This window comes from Macrotis lagotis, chromosome X (genome assembly GCF_037893015.1).
Source record: "Macrotis lagotis isolate mMagLag1 chromosome X, bilby.v1.9.chrom.fasta, whole genome shotgun sequence".
Lineage (NCBI taxonomy): Eukaryota > Metazoa > Chordata > Mammalia > Peramelemorphia > Peramelidae > Macrotis > Macrotis lagotis.
The window spans coordinates 115,557,468-115,576,499 of NC_133666.1; the positions used below are offsets into that span (position 1 = coordinate 115,557,468).

Here is a 19,032-nt window from a genome sequence, read left to right on the forward strand (position 1 = left end):
AAGAATTGATTCTTTTTTTAACTGTTGAAAGATTTTATTTATTTTGAATTGTACAATTTTCCCCTTAATATTGCTTCCCTACCCACACTCCCCCAGAAGGCAGTTTATAAGTCTTTACATTGTTTCCATGGTATGCATTGAACTATGTTGAATGTGATGAGAGAGAAATCATATTCTTAAGGAATAAACATAAAGTATGAGATATAGCTGGATTACATAATAAGATAACATTTTTTTAAAATTAAAGGTAATAGTCTTTGCTCTTTGTTCATACTCCACAGTCCTTTCTCAGGATACTGATGGCATTCTTCATTGCAGATATCCCAAAATTGTGCCTGATTGTTGGCCTGTTGGTATGAGCAAGTACATTAAGGTTGAACATTGCCCCCATGTTGCTGTTGGGATGTACACTGTTCTTCTAGTTCTGCTTATCTCACTCAGCATCAGTTCATGCAGATATTTCCAGGCTTCCCGGATTTCCCTTCCCTCCTGGTTTCTAATTGAACAATAGTGTTCCATCACATACATACACCACAGATTGTTAAGGCGTTCCCCAATTGAAGGGCATTCACTCAATTTTCCAATTCTTTGCCACCACAAACAGAGCTGCTATGAATATTTTTGTACAAGGGATGTTTTTACCCTTTTTTTCAAAATCTCTTCGTGGTATAGACCCAGTATTGCTGGATCAAAGGGTATGCACATTTTTGTTGCCCTTTGGACATAATTCCAAATTGTTCTCCAGAAAGGTTGGATGAGTTCACAGCTCCACCAACAATAGTATCCCACATTTCCCACATCCCCTTCAACATTGATCATTGTCCTTTCTGGCCATATTGACCTGTCAGAGAGGTGTGAGGTAGTACCTCAGAGATGCTTTAATTTGAATTTCTCTAATAATTATTGATTTAGAGCAATTTTTCATAGGACAGTGTTTTGCTTTGATTTCCTCATGTGTAAATTGCCTTTGCATATCCTTTGACCATTTGTCAAATGGGGAATGGCTTGTCTTTTTTTTTAACCTGATTCAATTCTGTGTATATTTTAGAAATGAGATCTTTTTTCAGAAATATTAGCCTATAGATTCTTTATCAATCTACATATTTTTTCTCTTCTGGAACTCATTGACACCCTCTTGTATTTTTCTGTCTCTGTCTCTCACCTATTTTTAAATCACATAACAGGACCTGAAAAGCTTTGGAAGATCATATAAACATCAATCTTAGGCATGTATAGAGGGGGATTTATTTTTGACACAGATTGGTGCTAGTGCCCAATAAGCAATACAATACACAAAACTTTTGACAGTACTTGGCGGCTCCATGGAACTAATGTGTGTCTTCTTTTTCCCCCTCCCTTCATTAGGGCAGAGCTTGGGGTATGGCTTTGTGAACTACATTGACCCTAAGGATGCAGAAAAAGCCATCAACACGCTGAATGGATTGAGACTTCAAACCAAAACAATAAAAGTATGTTTATTTTTTGTAAATTTTTATAGTTGCTTGGAACTTTTTAGGTTTCTTAAATACTTCAAAATAATTTTTTAAAAATTCCTAAATGGTGTGTATGTGTGCAAGGGGGGGAGGTATTAAATATTTGAAGTTGATTAATCTGATCTCTTCTATGGTATTTCTGACTGTTTAGGCTTCTTTTGTAATACAATAATAAACTGCTTTGTAGTAAGGAAGAGAAACTCCTCATTCCCAAGTGCTACATTTACTTCTATTACTGAGTGGTAATAGAGATTTGCTAGGTGGGTTTTTTTTTTTTAACAATAGAGAAACTTAATTAACTGTAGCTCTTCCCCTTTTTTTGGAAATGTAATTGCCGAATAACTGAAAGAACAAAACCAAACCAAAGCATTTTTTCCTTTGCAAGTCCAATTCAATTTGAAATAAGTAAATTTTGAGGGTTCCCCCCACCCTATCAGTTATTTCCTTTTCTCTGTCAGTGGTATGTGTTCTTTTAACTTCGCCATACTTTGGATAGCAGCACAATCCACAGGTGAACTATCAATATTTTTGTAAGTTTATGAAGGCTGACAGTTGTGTAGTCTTAAGAAGCTGCTGTAGTCTATAGATAACAGATTGTCTCTTTTTAAGATGGAGAGAAAGAACTTTTTCTTCTGAAATTGTTTGTCTAGAATCCAGACATTATTAAGTGGAAAGGGGAGATGAGATGGAGAAGGATGGCAGTAATTCTTTTTCTGGCAACTATGTTTAGTCTTACAAAGTATTTGGAATTGCTTGTGCTTATTTTTTTGTTCAGGTTTTTGGTAACTACAGCATCTGCTTGAATTTGCCTCCAATAGGACCATTAAAGTTATTTGTTGGTCTATATGTTGTTTTGCCATTTTTACATTGTTTATATTGGTTATTTATATTAATTTCTTTTTAAAAATTCACCTAGTAGCTCTAGTGTATCAGTGACCTAAAAAGGCTTGTGAAAATTTGCCTCAAGGCCTCCAAGAATTGTTGCTCCTCTCTATGAGATTTTGCTTGGTACCTTAGAAAGAGAAGTTCTCATGGAAAGATTCAGCTTTCAACTGAAAATCGACTTCTTTGCTAGAGAGTAGAATTGTTTATGCACCAGAGAACTTATCCAGAATCTTTCTGTCCTGAAAATAAGAAATCATTCCATGTTAACACTTAAATGTTTAAGTTTGTACTGGCCTTTTTATTATTCATCATCTTATTTATATTCTCTGATATTATATGAAAAGATCAGAATGTTTAATAGCACATTTGTTAATGGGCACTCAAATATACATAATAGCATAGTATTTCTCACTTTATATCCTTGCTTCCATTATTGTTTTCTGGAAACTTCTGTTACTGTAGTTTCTACCCTACATTCTTGAGTAAATGAGTGAATGGAATGAGGTTGGTCAAAATGAAAGTTTATCCCTTTCCCTCATTTCTTTTCCATGAAAATCCATCATTTCATTTAGTTGCACTTGTCTACATGCCCTACGACAAATAGTGGGAGGGGAGAGCAAGTGAGGAGTGTTGGAAAATCAGGGTATTTTCTGAAAAAAAAAATAACTACGATTAACCCAAGAGAAGATATTGCTTTTCATTGACTGACTATGGCTATAGTTTTATCCCTAGTTGGACTCAGCTTCTAGAACAGGTGGGGAAAAAGAATCTAGGGCTGAAGGAGTAGGATAAAGGACATTGTTGACTAGTGACTTTTACATTCTGACATCTGTTATTTTCTTTTTGATTTTCTGAGACAAAGGAGGATGTAACAACAAGCTGCTCTTGCTCTCCCTATCCCCCATTCAGTTCTTGCAAAATATCACATAACAGCTGGTACCCCCAATTTGGCCCAGATTTCTTTGGGAGGAAAAGCACAACCACTTTCCAATTGTATAAGATTTTTTTTTTTTATTTATCTGTTTATTTTTTCAAATTTTTGGTTTCAATTAGAGATTGCTTGGTGTTTTTTTTTCTTTTAAAACAATATATAGAGCCAGATTTTCTTCTCTGAGTGCTCAGTCTATTCCTTGATTCAAAGTACTTTTTGGAAGCTATAATTGTCTTTCAAATCCCTGAGGGTATCCTTCTATAAATTTTTCTTTCCCTCCCTCCAGTCCATCTGGCTAATTGTAATTAATCTTCCTAAAACATCATTTTCATTTTGCTACTTGCTTACTCAAGAATCTACATTAATTCCATAGTGCTTACCATATTGTCTCACACATCCTCTCCATTTGCCATTCTTTTCCTCTTTTCCCTGAATATTCCTTTTTTGTATATTCAGTGTAATTTTAAAATATTTTCAAATTGCATACATCTTGCTACAGTTAGCAGTCTCTTCACATTCTCCACTCCATGCCACATTAATTCCTGCCTCTGTGGTTGTGTTGTGCTTGCTGTCTAAAATGCTCTCCCCATTCATCTTCATTGATCTGATTTTTTTTTTTCTATATTGAGTGCTCACCTCAGGTCTCATCTCTTCCTTCAAGCCTTCTTCTATCATTTCAACTTCTCTTTGTGCCACCTTTAAAATCTGACAGTATTTTTTTTTGCAAGGCAAATGGGGTTAAGTGACTTGCCCAAAGCCACACAGCTAGGCAATTATTAAGTGTCTGAGGCCAGGTTTTAACCCAGGTACTCCTGACTTCAGGGCCAGTGCTCTATCCACTGTGCTACTAGCCGCCCTACTGACAGTATTTTTAAAATGTATTATGCAATTTAGTACATAACTATTTAATATCTGCCTGTGTAACTGTTATTAGGCAGATACAAGTTTATCTCCTATCTGATTATAAACTTCTCAGAGTTAAGACCAAAGTTTTTCTATCTTTGTAGCACAGTGCTGGGCACATAATAATTTGCCTATTGCAAATACAGTAAAAACAGATTTATCTCTCAGTCTAACACTTGCAACTTCCTCAACTGGAATTTTTATATATTTATATAAAGTATATTGATTCTGTTCATATTGATGATCTGACCATTGTAAAATTTGGAAAAGCTTCCTGAGTCATTAGACAAATTGTATTGTATGTAATAGTTTTTGCTAAGCTATTTTATGTCCAGTTTTTAACAATTGGTAAACCATATTATGCGACATCTTTTCATTAAGCTATTTGTTTAACTCATATGTTGTATTTTCTGATTGTTAGAAAGTAGCATTTATAAGAATGGTATAGAGATCTTTAAATTTTCAATGGAGTTTTAATGGAACCTAATATTCATTAAGCTATTTGTTTAACTCATATGTTGTATTTTCTGATTGTTAGAAAGTAGCATTTATAAGAATGGTATAGAGAGTTGTAAATTTTCAATGGAGCTTTAATGGAACCTAATATACAAAATATGTTGCTCTGCATTAAATTTTAGATTAGATCCTGATCAACTGAAGTCGAATGCAGAACTCATCAACTATTCAATGAAATCTCAACCTCAAGTCTGGTCTTCCCTTTAAAATAAAAGTATCTTAGAAATCAGCAAACATTCAAAATTTTGTTTCTGTTTAGATTAGCAAGTTTCATGGTTAACTAATTATGCATTCTTGATTGTACAAATAATGATATGAAAATCCAGAAAGGTTGTATCTGTCCTATAGTTATATAGATAATAAAAATTTAGCAAGCACTAAGTGTACACTGTAATTAAAGCCTAGTCTATTGCAGGTAGCAGCTGGAGAATTAAAGAAATTGGAGAACTAAAGATAATTTTCTTCATCAATTTCCAAAATATACATTCCTAGAGATCATTGTTTCTTGATCCTTTTGGAAAGTAATCAAATGATTTTTGAGCTTCCTGATTGGCCTGGGAGGATACAAGTTGTGTGGTGGGGCTAAAACATATCCATTATCATTTTCTTAAAAGTATGTGTATTTAATTTTACATCTGGTATAGGAGAAACTTTTTTTCCCCAAGAGTCTACTGGATATAAGTATATTGGAGAAAAGCAGACATGTTGAACCTATTTTGACGATAGGCTAGTGTTATTATTTTAAAATATTTTCTACTTTGAGGATAGTTTCATTAGACCATATATATATATATATATATATATATATATATGTGCATGTGTATATATACATATATACATTCACATACGTATATATGTATGTATACACACACATATCTCTGAGATATTGTATGTGGAAAGCTCTGATAATTTCAAAGTCTTCATTTTGTAAATCAGTCTTGTATTTTGAATCTCCCTTTCCTTTAAACGTCACGTTTCAATTGAGGATACCATCAACCTCTGAGTCCTTTCAAGTTCCTAACCATAATTAATGCTTCTTTCTCAATATCCAATTAGATGTTTTCTGTTTCTCATGTCTGCCTTTTCTCAAGCCTACTCTGTTTACGCCCTTTCCCCCTGTTGCTTAGTCTAGTATAAAACTTTGTCAATTGGTTTCTGTGCTTTAAAAGTCTCCCCTTTCTGTTCCTTCTTTTATATAAAGATGTGGTGAGTGATACTTTTTTTTTTTTTTTATCAATTCTCATGCCCCTTCTAGAAATGAAAGTGGCAAAGGACAGTTTACAAGGAAATCACCATAGAGCTTGGAGTAAATTGAAGTTAGGACTGTGGTTTTGAAATAGTAGCCAGAGAGAATCATCTCCCAATTAGGTTAGAGGGGAAGAATGTTTTCCTTGTTGGAGGAGATTAAAGGTTATCCAAGAACCAGGGGTTTTTGTATCAAGAGTTAAACAGTTCTGCCTCACAGCTTTCAATGAACTTCCTTTGTTGATCTTTTTCTGCATGATGATACATCAATGAATGAAACTTGTTAATTTTGAAGAAATTAGTTGTTTTGACTCCTGGCTGTTTAAGTTGTAATTGTTTAGAAATAACCAGGTTCAGCTGTAGAAGATGTTATGCAATCCTTTGGAAATTAGGTTTGTCAGGGAAATAAAGATTAATTTATAAAACTCTCAGAATATATCCTTAATCATAATCATCTGGGGCTATTTGTAGACTATCTCATAGTCTCCTTTTGAGGTAGGATATTCCTTTTTGATTGATAAAGAATTAAGACTCAGATTAAATGATTTATCTAGAATCCCATGGTTAGGTTTTAGTGCTTGTGATTTGGGACTGTATCAGGAGTTAGCAATAGGGTGCTTCTGTGGCATAAGGTTTTTTTAAATAGTGTGTATTTTGCTCCATTAATTAAAAGTTATATTTTTACTTGTTTTGAATTAGCTAATTAATGAGAATTTCCCATCCTGGAGGATACTGGAGCTTCTTAGAAGAACTTGGATTTTCTTAAGAGCTTTTCCTACTAGCTCTCTTTTCTTTGATCCCTTATTTATTTATTCCTCACTACTTTAGGACTAAGCTGTTCCTGCTTTGTACCATGATAATCAGATAATCTGATAAACTCATTGTCTGTAGCTTAATTTTTATAGAGATGAATAGTTGGGGTCAAAGGGCCTGGCTTCAAATCTCAGCTGTGATTTATAGGGCAAAGCCCAATCTCCTCTCTAATATGAGGAAGGTTGTTCTTTGTACTCATGAAGTAATTGAAAATTAACATTCTAATTAGTTTACTTTCCTCTACTTCTGATTCATTTTAACATGCTGTCTGAATCTAATAAATAGTTATTTGGTCTTTCTACATCTTTTTTTATCTATTGATATTTATTGTTTTTGTCCAAGAATGATCTGTGAAGGGAAGGATTTAGGGACAAGGGAAGAGACAGGTAGCCCAGGTCCTCTCTTCTGTGTCTGCTCCAGACTGGTTGATCCGGGTTTCTGAGCTTTGGTTCAGAGCACACAAGGAAGTGTATGAAAGATGGAGGCCCAGGAGGTAGGTAGAATTTTAGGAATATAACAAGGGGGGGTGACCAGGTAACAGCCAAAAGGGATGGTTGGAATTCTCTTTTAATCAGCAGCAAGACTTCCTTTTATAAATGAAGTATAGAAATTTGATAAGTTCCATCTCATGAATTTCAGTTCTTGAAAAACATTCTTGTAGTTAAAGATTCTTGGCTATAGGATTCTTTCTGCTTCTAGTTGGTTTAAATATGCATCCAACTTCTAAGCTGCTTGCTCAGGAGCTCCTCAGTGAAAGTGATCAGTTCCAGATAAGGCTGAAGTGCTGTTTGTTTCTGATTTCCACCCTTTAGGTTTCTACTTATATTTACTGCAATATCTTTCATTTCTAGATCCTTCAGTCTAGTCAGGTTGTTCATATTTTCCAGCAGTTTATAGTCTTCACTGTGACTGTCTGCTCACCCATCAAGTATGTAGCCATTTTGGAGAACCTGTCATGACACAGTTTGGTAAGGTCAGTCTTGTTGGCCTCCTCAACCACTTCATTTAGGCTGGAAAAGGTGGGGCAAGGGAGAGGGAGAAGCAGGGGATGATGGGGAAAGGGGAGAAGGGGAAAGAGGAGAAAATTGGAATGGGGAGGGAAGGTTTGAAAAGAGAGGAGAAAAACTTATAAACTAAATTTCATTTGTAGAAAATAGTATAAATTAATGTGGTTTGAACTCTCTTTGGAATCAGTGGAGGGGGGGCAAATGTCATTTTCTACAAACCTGAAATTCTAAGAATATTACAAGAAAAGTTCAAATGGCAAAAATCTCACATAAACAAACTCATAGACATACACATACATGCTAGTCACATTATGATCAGCACAGAAGTTTAACTTTTATTTCTGATCTGATGCAAACTGCCACTATTTAAACAGCCTAATAAGTTTACCATAGGATTCAGTACTTAGTATTAACCTAATAGGCTTAGTCTTACTGCAGATCAGAGCTCCTAAATTTGAGGATTATAGGCATTAGGTATTCGAATTTTCAGTCATTCTTAAATTGGTAATAGGTTGTTGATAAAGTAGATGAAGTTCACAGATGTAAGCAAAAAAACCAAACAACAACCCAACCACTACAGTAATTTTTATTAGTTTATAGTTCAGAGGCTGCATATTATTATTCTCTCTCATCATAGCTCTTATAAGGGGACTTTGGATAGAGAACCTAGAAGATAAGAAAATTGTTGACAAAATCATATCTTCAGGCTTGAAGATAAAAGTCCTCCTGCATTACTATTTGGAAATAATCTAGAGGATGAGATTTTTTCCTCCCTCCCAAGCCTGGGGTTTTAAAAGTTAACTTTAAGTCAAGAGGCATTAATTGGTTCTGGGGTTAAGAATAGAAAGACTATTTTTTTTTTTTTTTAAGAATTTTGCAAGGCAAATGGGGTTAAGTGGCTTGCTCAAGGCCACACAGCCAGGTAATTATTAAGTGTCTGAGGCAGGATTTAAACTCTGGTTCTCCTGACTCCAGGGCCAGCGCTCTATTCACTGCCACCTAGCTTGCCCCAAGGCAAAAGGGAGAGACTAATATTAAAAGGCAGAGAATAGAGAAGCAAGTACAGACAAGTAGGACAACACTGAAAGTAACAAAAAATTATGTAGGGTAACACATACAAGGAGACATTCTATATATTTTTAAAAATGTTTTGTTAAATATTGATTGATAATTTCTTATGAACTCTGAAAAGTTCTGTGTGTTTGAACATACTCTTTATTTGGTGTTTGTGTCAGTGAGTTAGAATAATGGCATCGAAAGCATTTGAAGACTTCCCCCTACAAAATGGTTGGTTGAGAATGTCCATGAAGGCAACTGAATCCCCCTGTTTCCTGAGTCATATATAATGGTACTGGTTTTGTCTTAATACTTTCCTCTGAAAGAAAGAGTGAGGCTGATGACTTGTCATGCATCTCTGTCAAACTTAAATCAATTTCCCTTGCAAGTCAAAAGGAATAGCAAATTTAGAATTTTTTTTAAAAGGGCAATTTATAACTCACTCTGATGGACTTGAACATGGTATTGTAAAAAGACCAAAATGGGAGGAAGATATCTACCAAATTTGCAGAAAATGATTGAAATTTTGAATCATTTAATTACAATTACTGAACTATAAGTTTAGGTGCCTTTTTATTATACAGTTGCCTGGGGACTGAAATTGCTGGAAATCCAGTTATAATGCCTTAGCTTTTTGTTTCTTGGATTATATCATTATATCTTTGTCAGAGTTTGCAGCCAGTTGAACCTAAAGGGTTTTCATTTTTTCCTTCATTTGTTCAGAGGTTGCTAAATGGGGATTGAAATGTTCAGGAGGAGAGAGAATAGAAATGAAATAGAAAAGGAAAACATCTTTGTGGCTGTTATATTCACCCACAATTTTAGTTTATAATGGCTTTAACCACCTTGAACACTGTATAATTACATAGTGTAGACAGCAATTAAGCATTTGCCCCGGTGGGAGATGGAATGATCTCAGGTGAATTTTGAGACCCTCTAACCCCTCAGTGTGGAGGGAGAGAAATTTCTCTGAGGAATACATAGGGGCTTTTTTACATGCTGCTAACTGAGCTATTAAGGTTTACTTAAAAAAAAACCTCTGTCCCCAAAGCAGGGGTTACTGATTTTGTAGATAGTGGAAGGCAACTTACTGTTGGGTTTTTTGTTTGTTGGTCCTTCATTAAAAGTAACAGCTTTAGGGGCTGCTAGGTGGCATAGTGGATAAAGCACCAGCCCTGGAGTCAGGAGTACCTGAGTTCAGATCTGGTCTCAGACACTTAGTAATTACCTAGCTGTGTGGCCTTGGGCAAGCCACTTAACCCCATTTGCCTTGCAAAAAGTCTAAAAAAAAAAGTAACAGCTTTATATATTGTGTCTCTTAGCATGGGTTCATCTTGAACCCTGACAAATTATTCCCACCCAAATAATAGGAAATTGACTGAATCAGTTATCTATAATTACCTTCTATATGTGAGACATAAAAAGGATGTTTTATGAATAGCCCCAGTTGACCTTAGGCTTTCTTGGACACAATAGATGAATAACCCTAGTAACTTCACTTTTCTATATTGAGGACATACAGTTCCCTATACAGATTGAATCACAAGTTCTCTTGTTTATTATCTTTTTGCAGTTATCTGTGTTGATACCAAGGTGAAAAATGATAGTTATGGATGAGAATTGGGGTCTCCAATAGAGATAGAGATGAAGATTGAGAGTTTCTTTGATTAGTGAATTAATTCACATATACCGGGATTTTAAACTGTTTAGGATTTATTATAGAAGGTTACAGAGTATACAGATTAAAACTCCTAGAAAAGCAGTGAGCACTTTGAGGACAGGCTTGGTGAAGACTGAGTGATAAAATGAGAGAGAGAGGGAGAGGAGAGGGAGAGCCAATCGAGGAAAGTGGAGGAAAGAAGGGAAAGGAAGGGCAGAGAGAAGGAGAATAAAGACAGTGATGAGTGCTGGCTTAGTCCTGCCACATGGCTGGGGGGGGGGGGGTGCCTAAGGTGCTCTTGTAGGGTCTAGGTTGGGAGCATATGGCCTAAGAAAGAGTGAGAGAAAACCATCCTTGCAAGGTGGAAGGTAGTATAAAGAAGTGGCAAGAAGGGATGGTGCTTCTTAAATATTTTTTGTAGTGGGTTGTACAAGGGTTGGATAAAGGTTGTCCTTTGGGAAGTGGTCTAGCATGTTGCTCAGGTATTCTCCAATGGGCAAGCTGCACACTGGTCCTTCCTGTCCCAAGGTGTTTGACCTCTAAGTTCCACATACCATTTCCTATCATACCAGTGCCAATGGACAAGGTCATGCAGCTGGAAGCTGGGGTCAGGGGATGGGGTAAATCCAAGACCACTCCCATCCTGGAATCCAGTCACTTTGAAAAACAACACAATTTCCCCAGATGGGTTCAAATAATTTTTCTTCCACAAAATTTGTTTCTAATCACAGAATCTTTCCTGTATCAATAAGATATAGGGGGGGCCGCTAGGTGGCCAGTGGATAAAGCACCAGCATTGGAGTCAGGAGTACCTGGGTTCATATCAGGTCTCAGACACTTAATAATTACCTAACTGTGGCCTTTGGCAAGCCACTTAACTCCATTTGCCTTGCAAAAAAAAAAAATTAAGATATAGGACTGAAAGGGAATTTAAATCTTAACCCCAGCCTCCACACCCCTTCATTTTAAAGACAAAGGAATGGTATGTGACAGCCTCAAGGGCAAAAGCTAGTAGTTAGAAGACTTGGGAATCCACCTAGTGCTCCTTATAGTCAATCACTGTGTGCCTCTCTTTGTCTTCAATGAATGAATGAAAAAGCATTTATTAAGTATTTATTGGTTGTCAACCATTGTGCCAAGCTGTATGGGAATGCAAATAGAAAATGAAAGGGTCCTTAAAAGAAGCTCACAATCTAATCAGAGAGCTTCTAGAGTTAATGCTTCTAATCTAAAACAGACTATTTTGGAAATTTTTGCATAGATCTTAGGAATTTTTTGAAGGTTTGGGCATTTAATTGGTTCTAAATCTTCCTTAAAATTCTCTTATGGTCATATTTTGGGACTTGGGGTTCAAGATCACTTCTGAATCTGTTCCACATAATTATATGTGCTTTGGTACAATGAAAGACTTAAAATATAGATTGTCATATGTATGTATGTGTCTTGCCATGGGTAAAAGGCAAATGGATTAGTGAATATAACTGGCTTGAGAGCCAGGAAGTTCTGGGTGCAAGTATTGAGAGATTTGTACTGGAAGGATCATGCCAAGTTTCTCAACTTCTCAATACTTCAGACATCCTTCTAAGACTCTTAAATTTGGAAGTGACTTGTATAAAATCACATAAATTATACTTAAAATATATTTCACATTTATCCTGAATTGTGGGGAAGTAGGCATATCTGTTAACTGAATGTTGTAGTTATCTGTTCATAGAGTCAAAGTTCACTTTTAGATTTTGTGGCAGAGCCATAGCTTGGAGAAACCTTATAGTTTCACCTACTTTTTAGAAAACAGTAGATGTTTAATGTTTGGATAAAGCTGAAATTCAGAGAACTATATTAAAATTACATTCTCAGTACTCAAACAGTTTTGGACATATTTGATTGAAAAGTTGCTTTGATATCTTCATTGAATAAGGTGATACAGTATTTGCAAAGGACTATGCTTTACAAATACTGCACTTGTAATGGAATAGAAGCTTGTTCACTTCGCTTTCCCCCCCTTCCCTCACTGTAAATATTAAATGTATTTCAGAAAGTATAAAAGATTCATTCCCTGCATGTTGTTCTAAATAAAATTTCTGATGATTGCAATTTTAATTTGTACTTGTTCCAAATGTTTAATGCTTATATGCCCCTCTCCCCAAATAAACATCCATCTAGATAAATATGAATTTATTGTGTATTATGAGTCCTTTTATTACTATATCCTAAATAGATTTACCTCAGGTTTTTTTCTAAACACACAGTACTCTTTAAAAGCCAACAATACACAGGCTTAATTCAGACTTAGTGTTATTAATGTAATTTCTGCCTCATATAGGTGAAGCTGTGATGGCTGTGATTTCAGCCAAATTGCTTTGAATGTCCCGGTCTCATTTTTGTGAGATTGTATTAATAGTAAGAAATCTCTAACTTGACAGTTTTTCATAACAGTGATCTTTTCCATTAACCAGTCATTGTCTCCAGAGAACAGTGAGATATATATTTGTGTTAAAACTCTTTCACCCAGAAGTGAAGGAGATGAACTGTCAAGGTGTTTGTTAAAGGGGAAATCCTCCCCACTCCCACCTCTTCACCTTTATATTTTGTTCTTCTGGCATTAAAGAACATTGATCTAGCAAGTGGCAAAAGGGGATCCTATTTGGAGATTTAATTAAAGTAAGTACATTTTATTGATGCTATCAATCATCCAAGATTGAGGGAAAGGGCATAGTGCCAGACCATTTAGTGCTCTTGACAGAGTAATTAAATATCTCAGCACTGGATTCTCAAGATAAAGTGAGGTGCTTCAGCAAAACTAAAGTGCTTTAAGCAGGGTTTGTCTTAGTACAAAGGTAAAGATGGTTTTCTCTTTTTTTGCACACTTCTCCATGCCTTAAATTTCTGTAGTAGTTAGATAAATTATATGATCCCTTAACTGTGCTTTAGTTAAAAGTTCTGTCAGTATTATTTTTAATAAACCCTTCTCATAGGTAATATTTTTCTATTTGTTAAGAAAGGTCTTTAGGAGTACAGTAATTTTTTTTTAGCTTTGTTTGGAGGGGGTGGATTTAAGCTCAAATGTCTTGTCATATTTGGAAGGGAAGATTGTTTTTAAAAGCACTTTTAAAGGCATTTTTGTAAATTATTTCATTGAACCCCCTCCCCAGTTATCATGTTATCTTATTCTGTCTGCTTGAATTGAGAGAGAAAAAATTGATAGGTTTCAAGTTTAGAAAAGAGCTATCAACTTTTAAAATTTTCTTTTCATTTAGAATGTTAAATATAAATTTCATAATTCATAGGTCCCTATCTAAATATCTTAAGTTTTCCTTTAAAGTTGCATTGTAATTATTTTTTAGAATTAAACTCTTATTCTTTCATAATAATTTTAATTTATAAAAGTTACAGAGGAAGAACAACACAAATGTCTTTCAGGAATGCCAGAGACAAATTACTATATTCTTAAATTGTTGTAGGAAATAGATGGATGTTTACGAATAGGTGCTTTGCTTTTTTTTAATTGTCCTTATCCCTGACTCAACATAGTTAATTTATCCCCAAAATACTCAACAAAGGTAAAGATTGTGGGCTAAAAAAAGAAACTCCCATCCCTAATTTTTAAGGAAGTATAGTATTTAGTGATTCTAGAGTCTCTTCCTGTAAATTTGGGCATTTTGATGATATTTTAGAAATGTATACCAGTCTCAAATTGAATCCGCCAAAACCATTAACATTACAGCTTCATTGAGCTATGGTTTGATTATACTAAAATAGGATGTTAGATTTAGAATGGAGAGGATTAGGGGCCTCAGAATTTTGGAGCTAATTTAATCCCTTTATTTTACAAAGAGGAAATCCCTGCCTAGAGAGAGATTCTCTTTCTCTCTTGCTCCATACCCCTGAGATCATGCAGCTATCTATTTGAAAACTGACAGGAAAAAGGTCTCTGACTCTTAGATAACTGTGTTTATCTATCTATCTCTATCTATCTATCTATCTATCCATCTATCCATCTATCCATCTATCCATTCTCCCCCTCCTCTCCCTCCCTCCCCAAAATGTTGTCCTTTAGTCAAGGCTTTGTCTCCATGGGGAATGTTGGTTCTTTTGTGACCTTGTCTGTCATTCTTGCCAAGGTTAAGATTAAATCAGGGGGCGGCTAGGTGGCACAAGGGGCAGCTAGGTGGCACAGTGGATAAAGCACCAGCCCTGGAATCAGGAGTACCTGAGTTCAAATCTGGCCTCAGACACTTAATAATTACCTACCTGTGGTGGTCTTGGGCAAGCCACTTAACCCCATTACCTTGCTAAAACTGTAAGAAAAAAAAGATTAAATCAGTAGTAACAACTAACATTTATATAGTGCTTTTAAGTTTTGTAAAGCATTTCCTAAATGTTGTTTCATTTTATCCTCACAACAATCCTGGGAGGCAGGTGGTGTTATTGTTGTTCTCATTTTGCAGATGAGGGACTAGAATCAGAGAAAAACTTAAGGGACAATGGCAGTGCATCTGAGGCTGATTTTGAACTCAAGTCTTCTTGTCTGCTGAATATCTCCACCTAGCTGCCTCTAAGCATATTTAACCATTAAGTCAATAATAGGAAAATAATTTATACCTGGAAGGGATTCTAAAACTCATCCAGTTCCAACATCCCAAATTTTACAGATGAGGAAGCTCAGACTCAGAGTTATAATGTCCAAAGTCACAAAGGTCACTTGTGATGGGGCAGAATTTGAAAGCAGGTTTTTGGGCCCCAAAACCAAGTTTTTCTGCTACCATACCACAGTCTCTGTCCATTTTGTAGACACTAGGATTTCACCATACTTCATACTCTTATTTTGTCTTGATAAACTGTGGAAGATTTTGTGAAAGAAAGAACTTAAGTTCATAGTTTAGTCAGATTTGTCAGATATCTTGGCAATTCTTTAGGGAGACATTCTGATTCCTTCATCTGTTGAACTTCTTTATTTCAAGTAATTCAACTCCGTAGTATTTTTGAATCAAAATGATAAACATTTATCCACTGTAGTTTAAATAGAAATACCTACCTGGAATTTAGAATTTTCATAATTAGTAAAGAGAAGAGCATTAATGTAGATACATAGCCTAAAATATCTAGTATTATAAAGGAGAGAAATTTAATATAGTCATTATATATATGTGCGTGTGTGTGTATGTATATATACACACATGTATTTGATAATTGTATTTCAGGATTATATGTAAGCATACACACATGTGAAATTCATTGATTCTGGGTTAAAAAACCCTGCTCGGGGTCAGCTAGGTGGTGCAGTGGATAGAGCACCAGCCCTGGAGAACCTGAGTTCAAATTTGGCCTCAGACATACAATAATTACCTAGCTGTGTGGCCTTTGCCACAAAAAAGAAAAAAACAAAAGAACCCTGCTCTAACAAACCCCCCTTTTAGTCCAGTAAATGATAAACAAAACTTAAGTGTTGGTAAAAAAAAGTTATTTTCTCCATTACTTTGCTCAACAAAATTTCTGTGAGCTAGGTAATGGTTCTACCTTCTCCAAGTACACTTTTTATTTTTATTAAGAGACTTAACGACTTGTTCAAAATATTAATTCTTATTTTTTAATCCAGGTGGTTTTGTTGGCCAGTGGTGCCAGACTCAAATAGAAACAATTCCAACAGATCATATGATGACTTAGCCAAATTTCTCTTATGTGTGGCAATATTTTTTATTATTTTCTTAAATGTTTTCCAGTTACATTTTAATTTGGTATAGGCAATAGGGGCTAGATCTAGACTCTCAAGTTTGACACCTTTGCTATAGGGTGTTTATCAATACAATTACTCTTGGATTTAATATTAGTAATGGTATTGGTGATGGTGTTGGTAGTACTAAGTTTACTACTGTGAATTCACTTGTTTGGAATCTCTAGAAACTCTCCAGTGGTTTGAGTATATAATGTTATTCAAATCTTCCTTGAGTCTTATCCCAGACCGAGCACACTATGATGCTTTCTTATTATCATGGAATGGGATAATGAAATAACATTATTTAAATTATATTAAAACATTTTTAAAAGTTCAAATGAGCACTCTAATGTCTTTTTAATCTTTATCTTCCCTTGTAATTTTTCCTCTGTGGAAACTGACTCATGAGCAATATATGTGCTTCCCCATGATAATGGGGAGCATGTGGATCTATATGCCAAAATTATTATTTTATTAGCATCTATCTGGGACATTTATACTAAGTGACAAGTTGGGGAAAGCTTTGATTTCTTCATCTGCAAGATGGGGGTAATAATACCATACTTACCTCAAAGGTTGTTATGAGAAGCTAGCAAGGGAAATGTTCTGTAGACTTCACAAGTGCTTTATAATTGTGACATTTGTGATAACGCTTCAGGAATATGTGATTTCCTTAGCATGTGTATTCTCTTTACAAAATTTCATCATTCTGGAGCTAAACTATTTGATTTTTGAACCTATTAGATTTAGCCAGTCTGGTCTTTGGGGAACAGAAATATACTTCTGGACTTTATTGGGACCAATCAGTTGGTATTGTAGATCAAGGAGCCAGTCTAAGCAAAGTATTACATCCTGAGGGTGGCCAAAATACTACCTTGACCACCCAGACCCCTGGCCCTTCTTCCATCCTTGTCTCTGCAGTCATTGTAGGGAGAGAAACCCTTAAAGAGATATGACATGACAACTAATTTGGCAGTCAAAGATACTGAAGATTCTGAGGAGAAAGTGCTTAACACCAAAGTTCACCCTCAAATGAATATTGTTTTAACAGTACACGTCATATTGAAGCTGCATTAATGTATACCCCAAAGCATACTAGACTTTTTTCCCATCTCAGTAGCAACTGAAATCTCCTTTATATATTGTCTATTCTTTAAGAATGGAATTCTTTAGAAGCAAAGATTATCGTGATTTTTTTTTTCTATTTGTATCCTCAGTGCTTTACAATAGTAAGTGCTTAATAAACCCTCATTGGTTCATTCCTGACTCTGAGGCTGGCTTTTTGTTTGCTTTCTTATATCTTGGCTAGCTTTCACATGCGTGCTAAGGATTTTTAAAAGAAGTTAACTCTTGCAGAAGATAATTTTAAGAGCTTAAATTCAATTTTTTGAATTCACTCTTAATGTACTGATAGTTTTTGTTTTAAAGTTTCTCTTCTCTTTTCATTCCCTCATATATTGTAAGTCGGAGGTTAACTTGAATACAAGTTATTTTCTCTCTTAAGACTAACCCAACTGTCCATTATGTCTCCTATGCCTCTTGCCCTGTTTATAATTGGGGATATAGAACTAGAGGGGGCAGAGAATTGGGGAATCATTTGCCTAGAAATGGTAGATGAAGGAATGGAGATGGAAGAGGGGAAGAAGGCACTAAGAATGGAGCCCAGGTTGGAGAGAAAGGGAAAGACCAAAGGAAAGGAAAAATGAATAATTAGAGGTAGGAGGAAAATAGAGAGTGTGTGGGGTCCTGAGAGCCAAGGGAGAAGGCCTGGTGGTTAATAGTATTTTAATGAAATTGAAGGGATAAGGATGAAGACTGAGAAAAGATCTGCAGATTTGGCAAACATGAATGAGCTCATTAGAGTCATTGAAAATAGTTCTTTCACTGAATGTTGGTGAAGAAAATCTGGTTGTCAGGAGTTTGAGAGTAAAAGGAGAGTGAACGAAATGAATGAAGGATATTGTTTTTATAGGCTATTTCTTTAGCAGAGAGAAAAATTAGATTTTAAATATTTTATATCTTAAAATCTTAAATAGGCTTTTTTTTACATAATCTGTGTCATTAGTCCTGATTAAATTTAGGTTTTAATTTTAATCTGTTATATAGATCACTGAAGAGTGCTTTCTTTAAATTAAGAGTACTTTAAGTGAGTGCATTGATATTGAAATTATAAAACAATCCCTTAGGTGTTGTGCATGAATTCTCCTTAAGCCCTTTTCTGTTACTACTTCCCTAACTGCTTTTTAAGACTTCTTTCTATCAAAATTAAAATGGCCTAAGATTTGGTTGGAACATAAAGTGGCTCTGGAAATAATTTGATCTTAACTACTTCACAACTGAGGAAGCTGAAGATTCAAAGAGGAGAAATTGCTTCCATTTCTAACTAGTAACAGCACCACCTAGAAACCCATTTTTTCTAACTCCAATCCAATGAACCTTGCATTTGTTTTTCTATTTTATGTAATATTCATTGGATGTAAGAATATAAGATCAGATTCTTTTAGCAAATTAGTCTAACTTTTTATAATCTTGCTGAAGTGGTTCCTTTAGTAGTCACAGTTTGTTCTAAGACAGTTGGAGTAAATTTATTCAACAAATACTTGAATGACTTTATCCTATTTGTGAAGTGGTATGGAGGAATGCAAAGGTGATTGACATGGTGGCTTTCAAGACTTCATAGTTTAGCAGTCGAATTTATAATCCAGGATTAAAGAAAGTATGAATCAGTATTGCTTTGTTTGAAGAGGATATTCAATTTTATACCACTTTTGGTTTTATTGATATACCTTGTGGTACAGGGAAGAATGCTA

The 19,032-nt window shown here is 35.1% G+C and overlaps 1 protein-coding gene across 11 annotated transcripts in view; it reads left to right on the forward strand.

Moving 5' to 3' along the window:
* The window catches only part of ELAVL2 (ELAV like RNA binding protein 2), a 177,377-nt gene that overhangs the window by 134,867 nt on the left and 23,478 nt on the right, over nt 1-19,032 (forward strand). For all 11 annotated transcript variants that reach the window (XM_074208743.1, XM_074208742.1, XM_074208744.1 and 8 more), the window contains one exon: nt 1,366-1,469. In XM_074208743.1, coding sequence (XP_074064844.1) covers nt 1,366-1,469 — 104 coding nt within the window. The remainder of the gene's footprint in view (nt 1-1,365; nt 1,470-19,032) is intronic.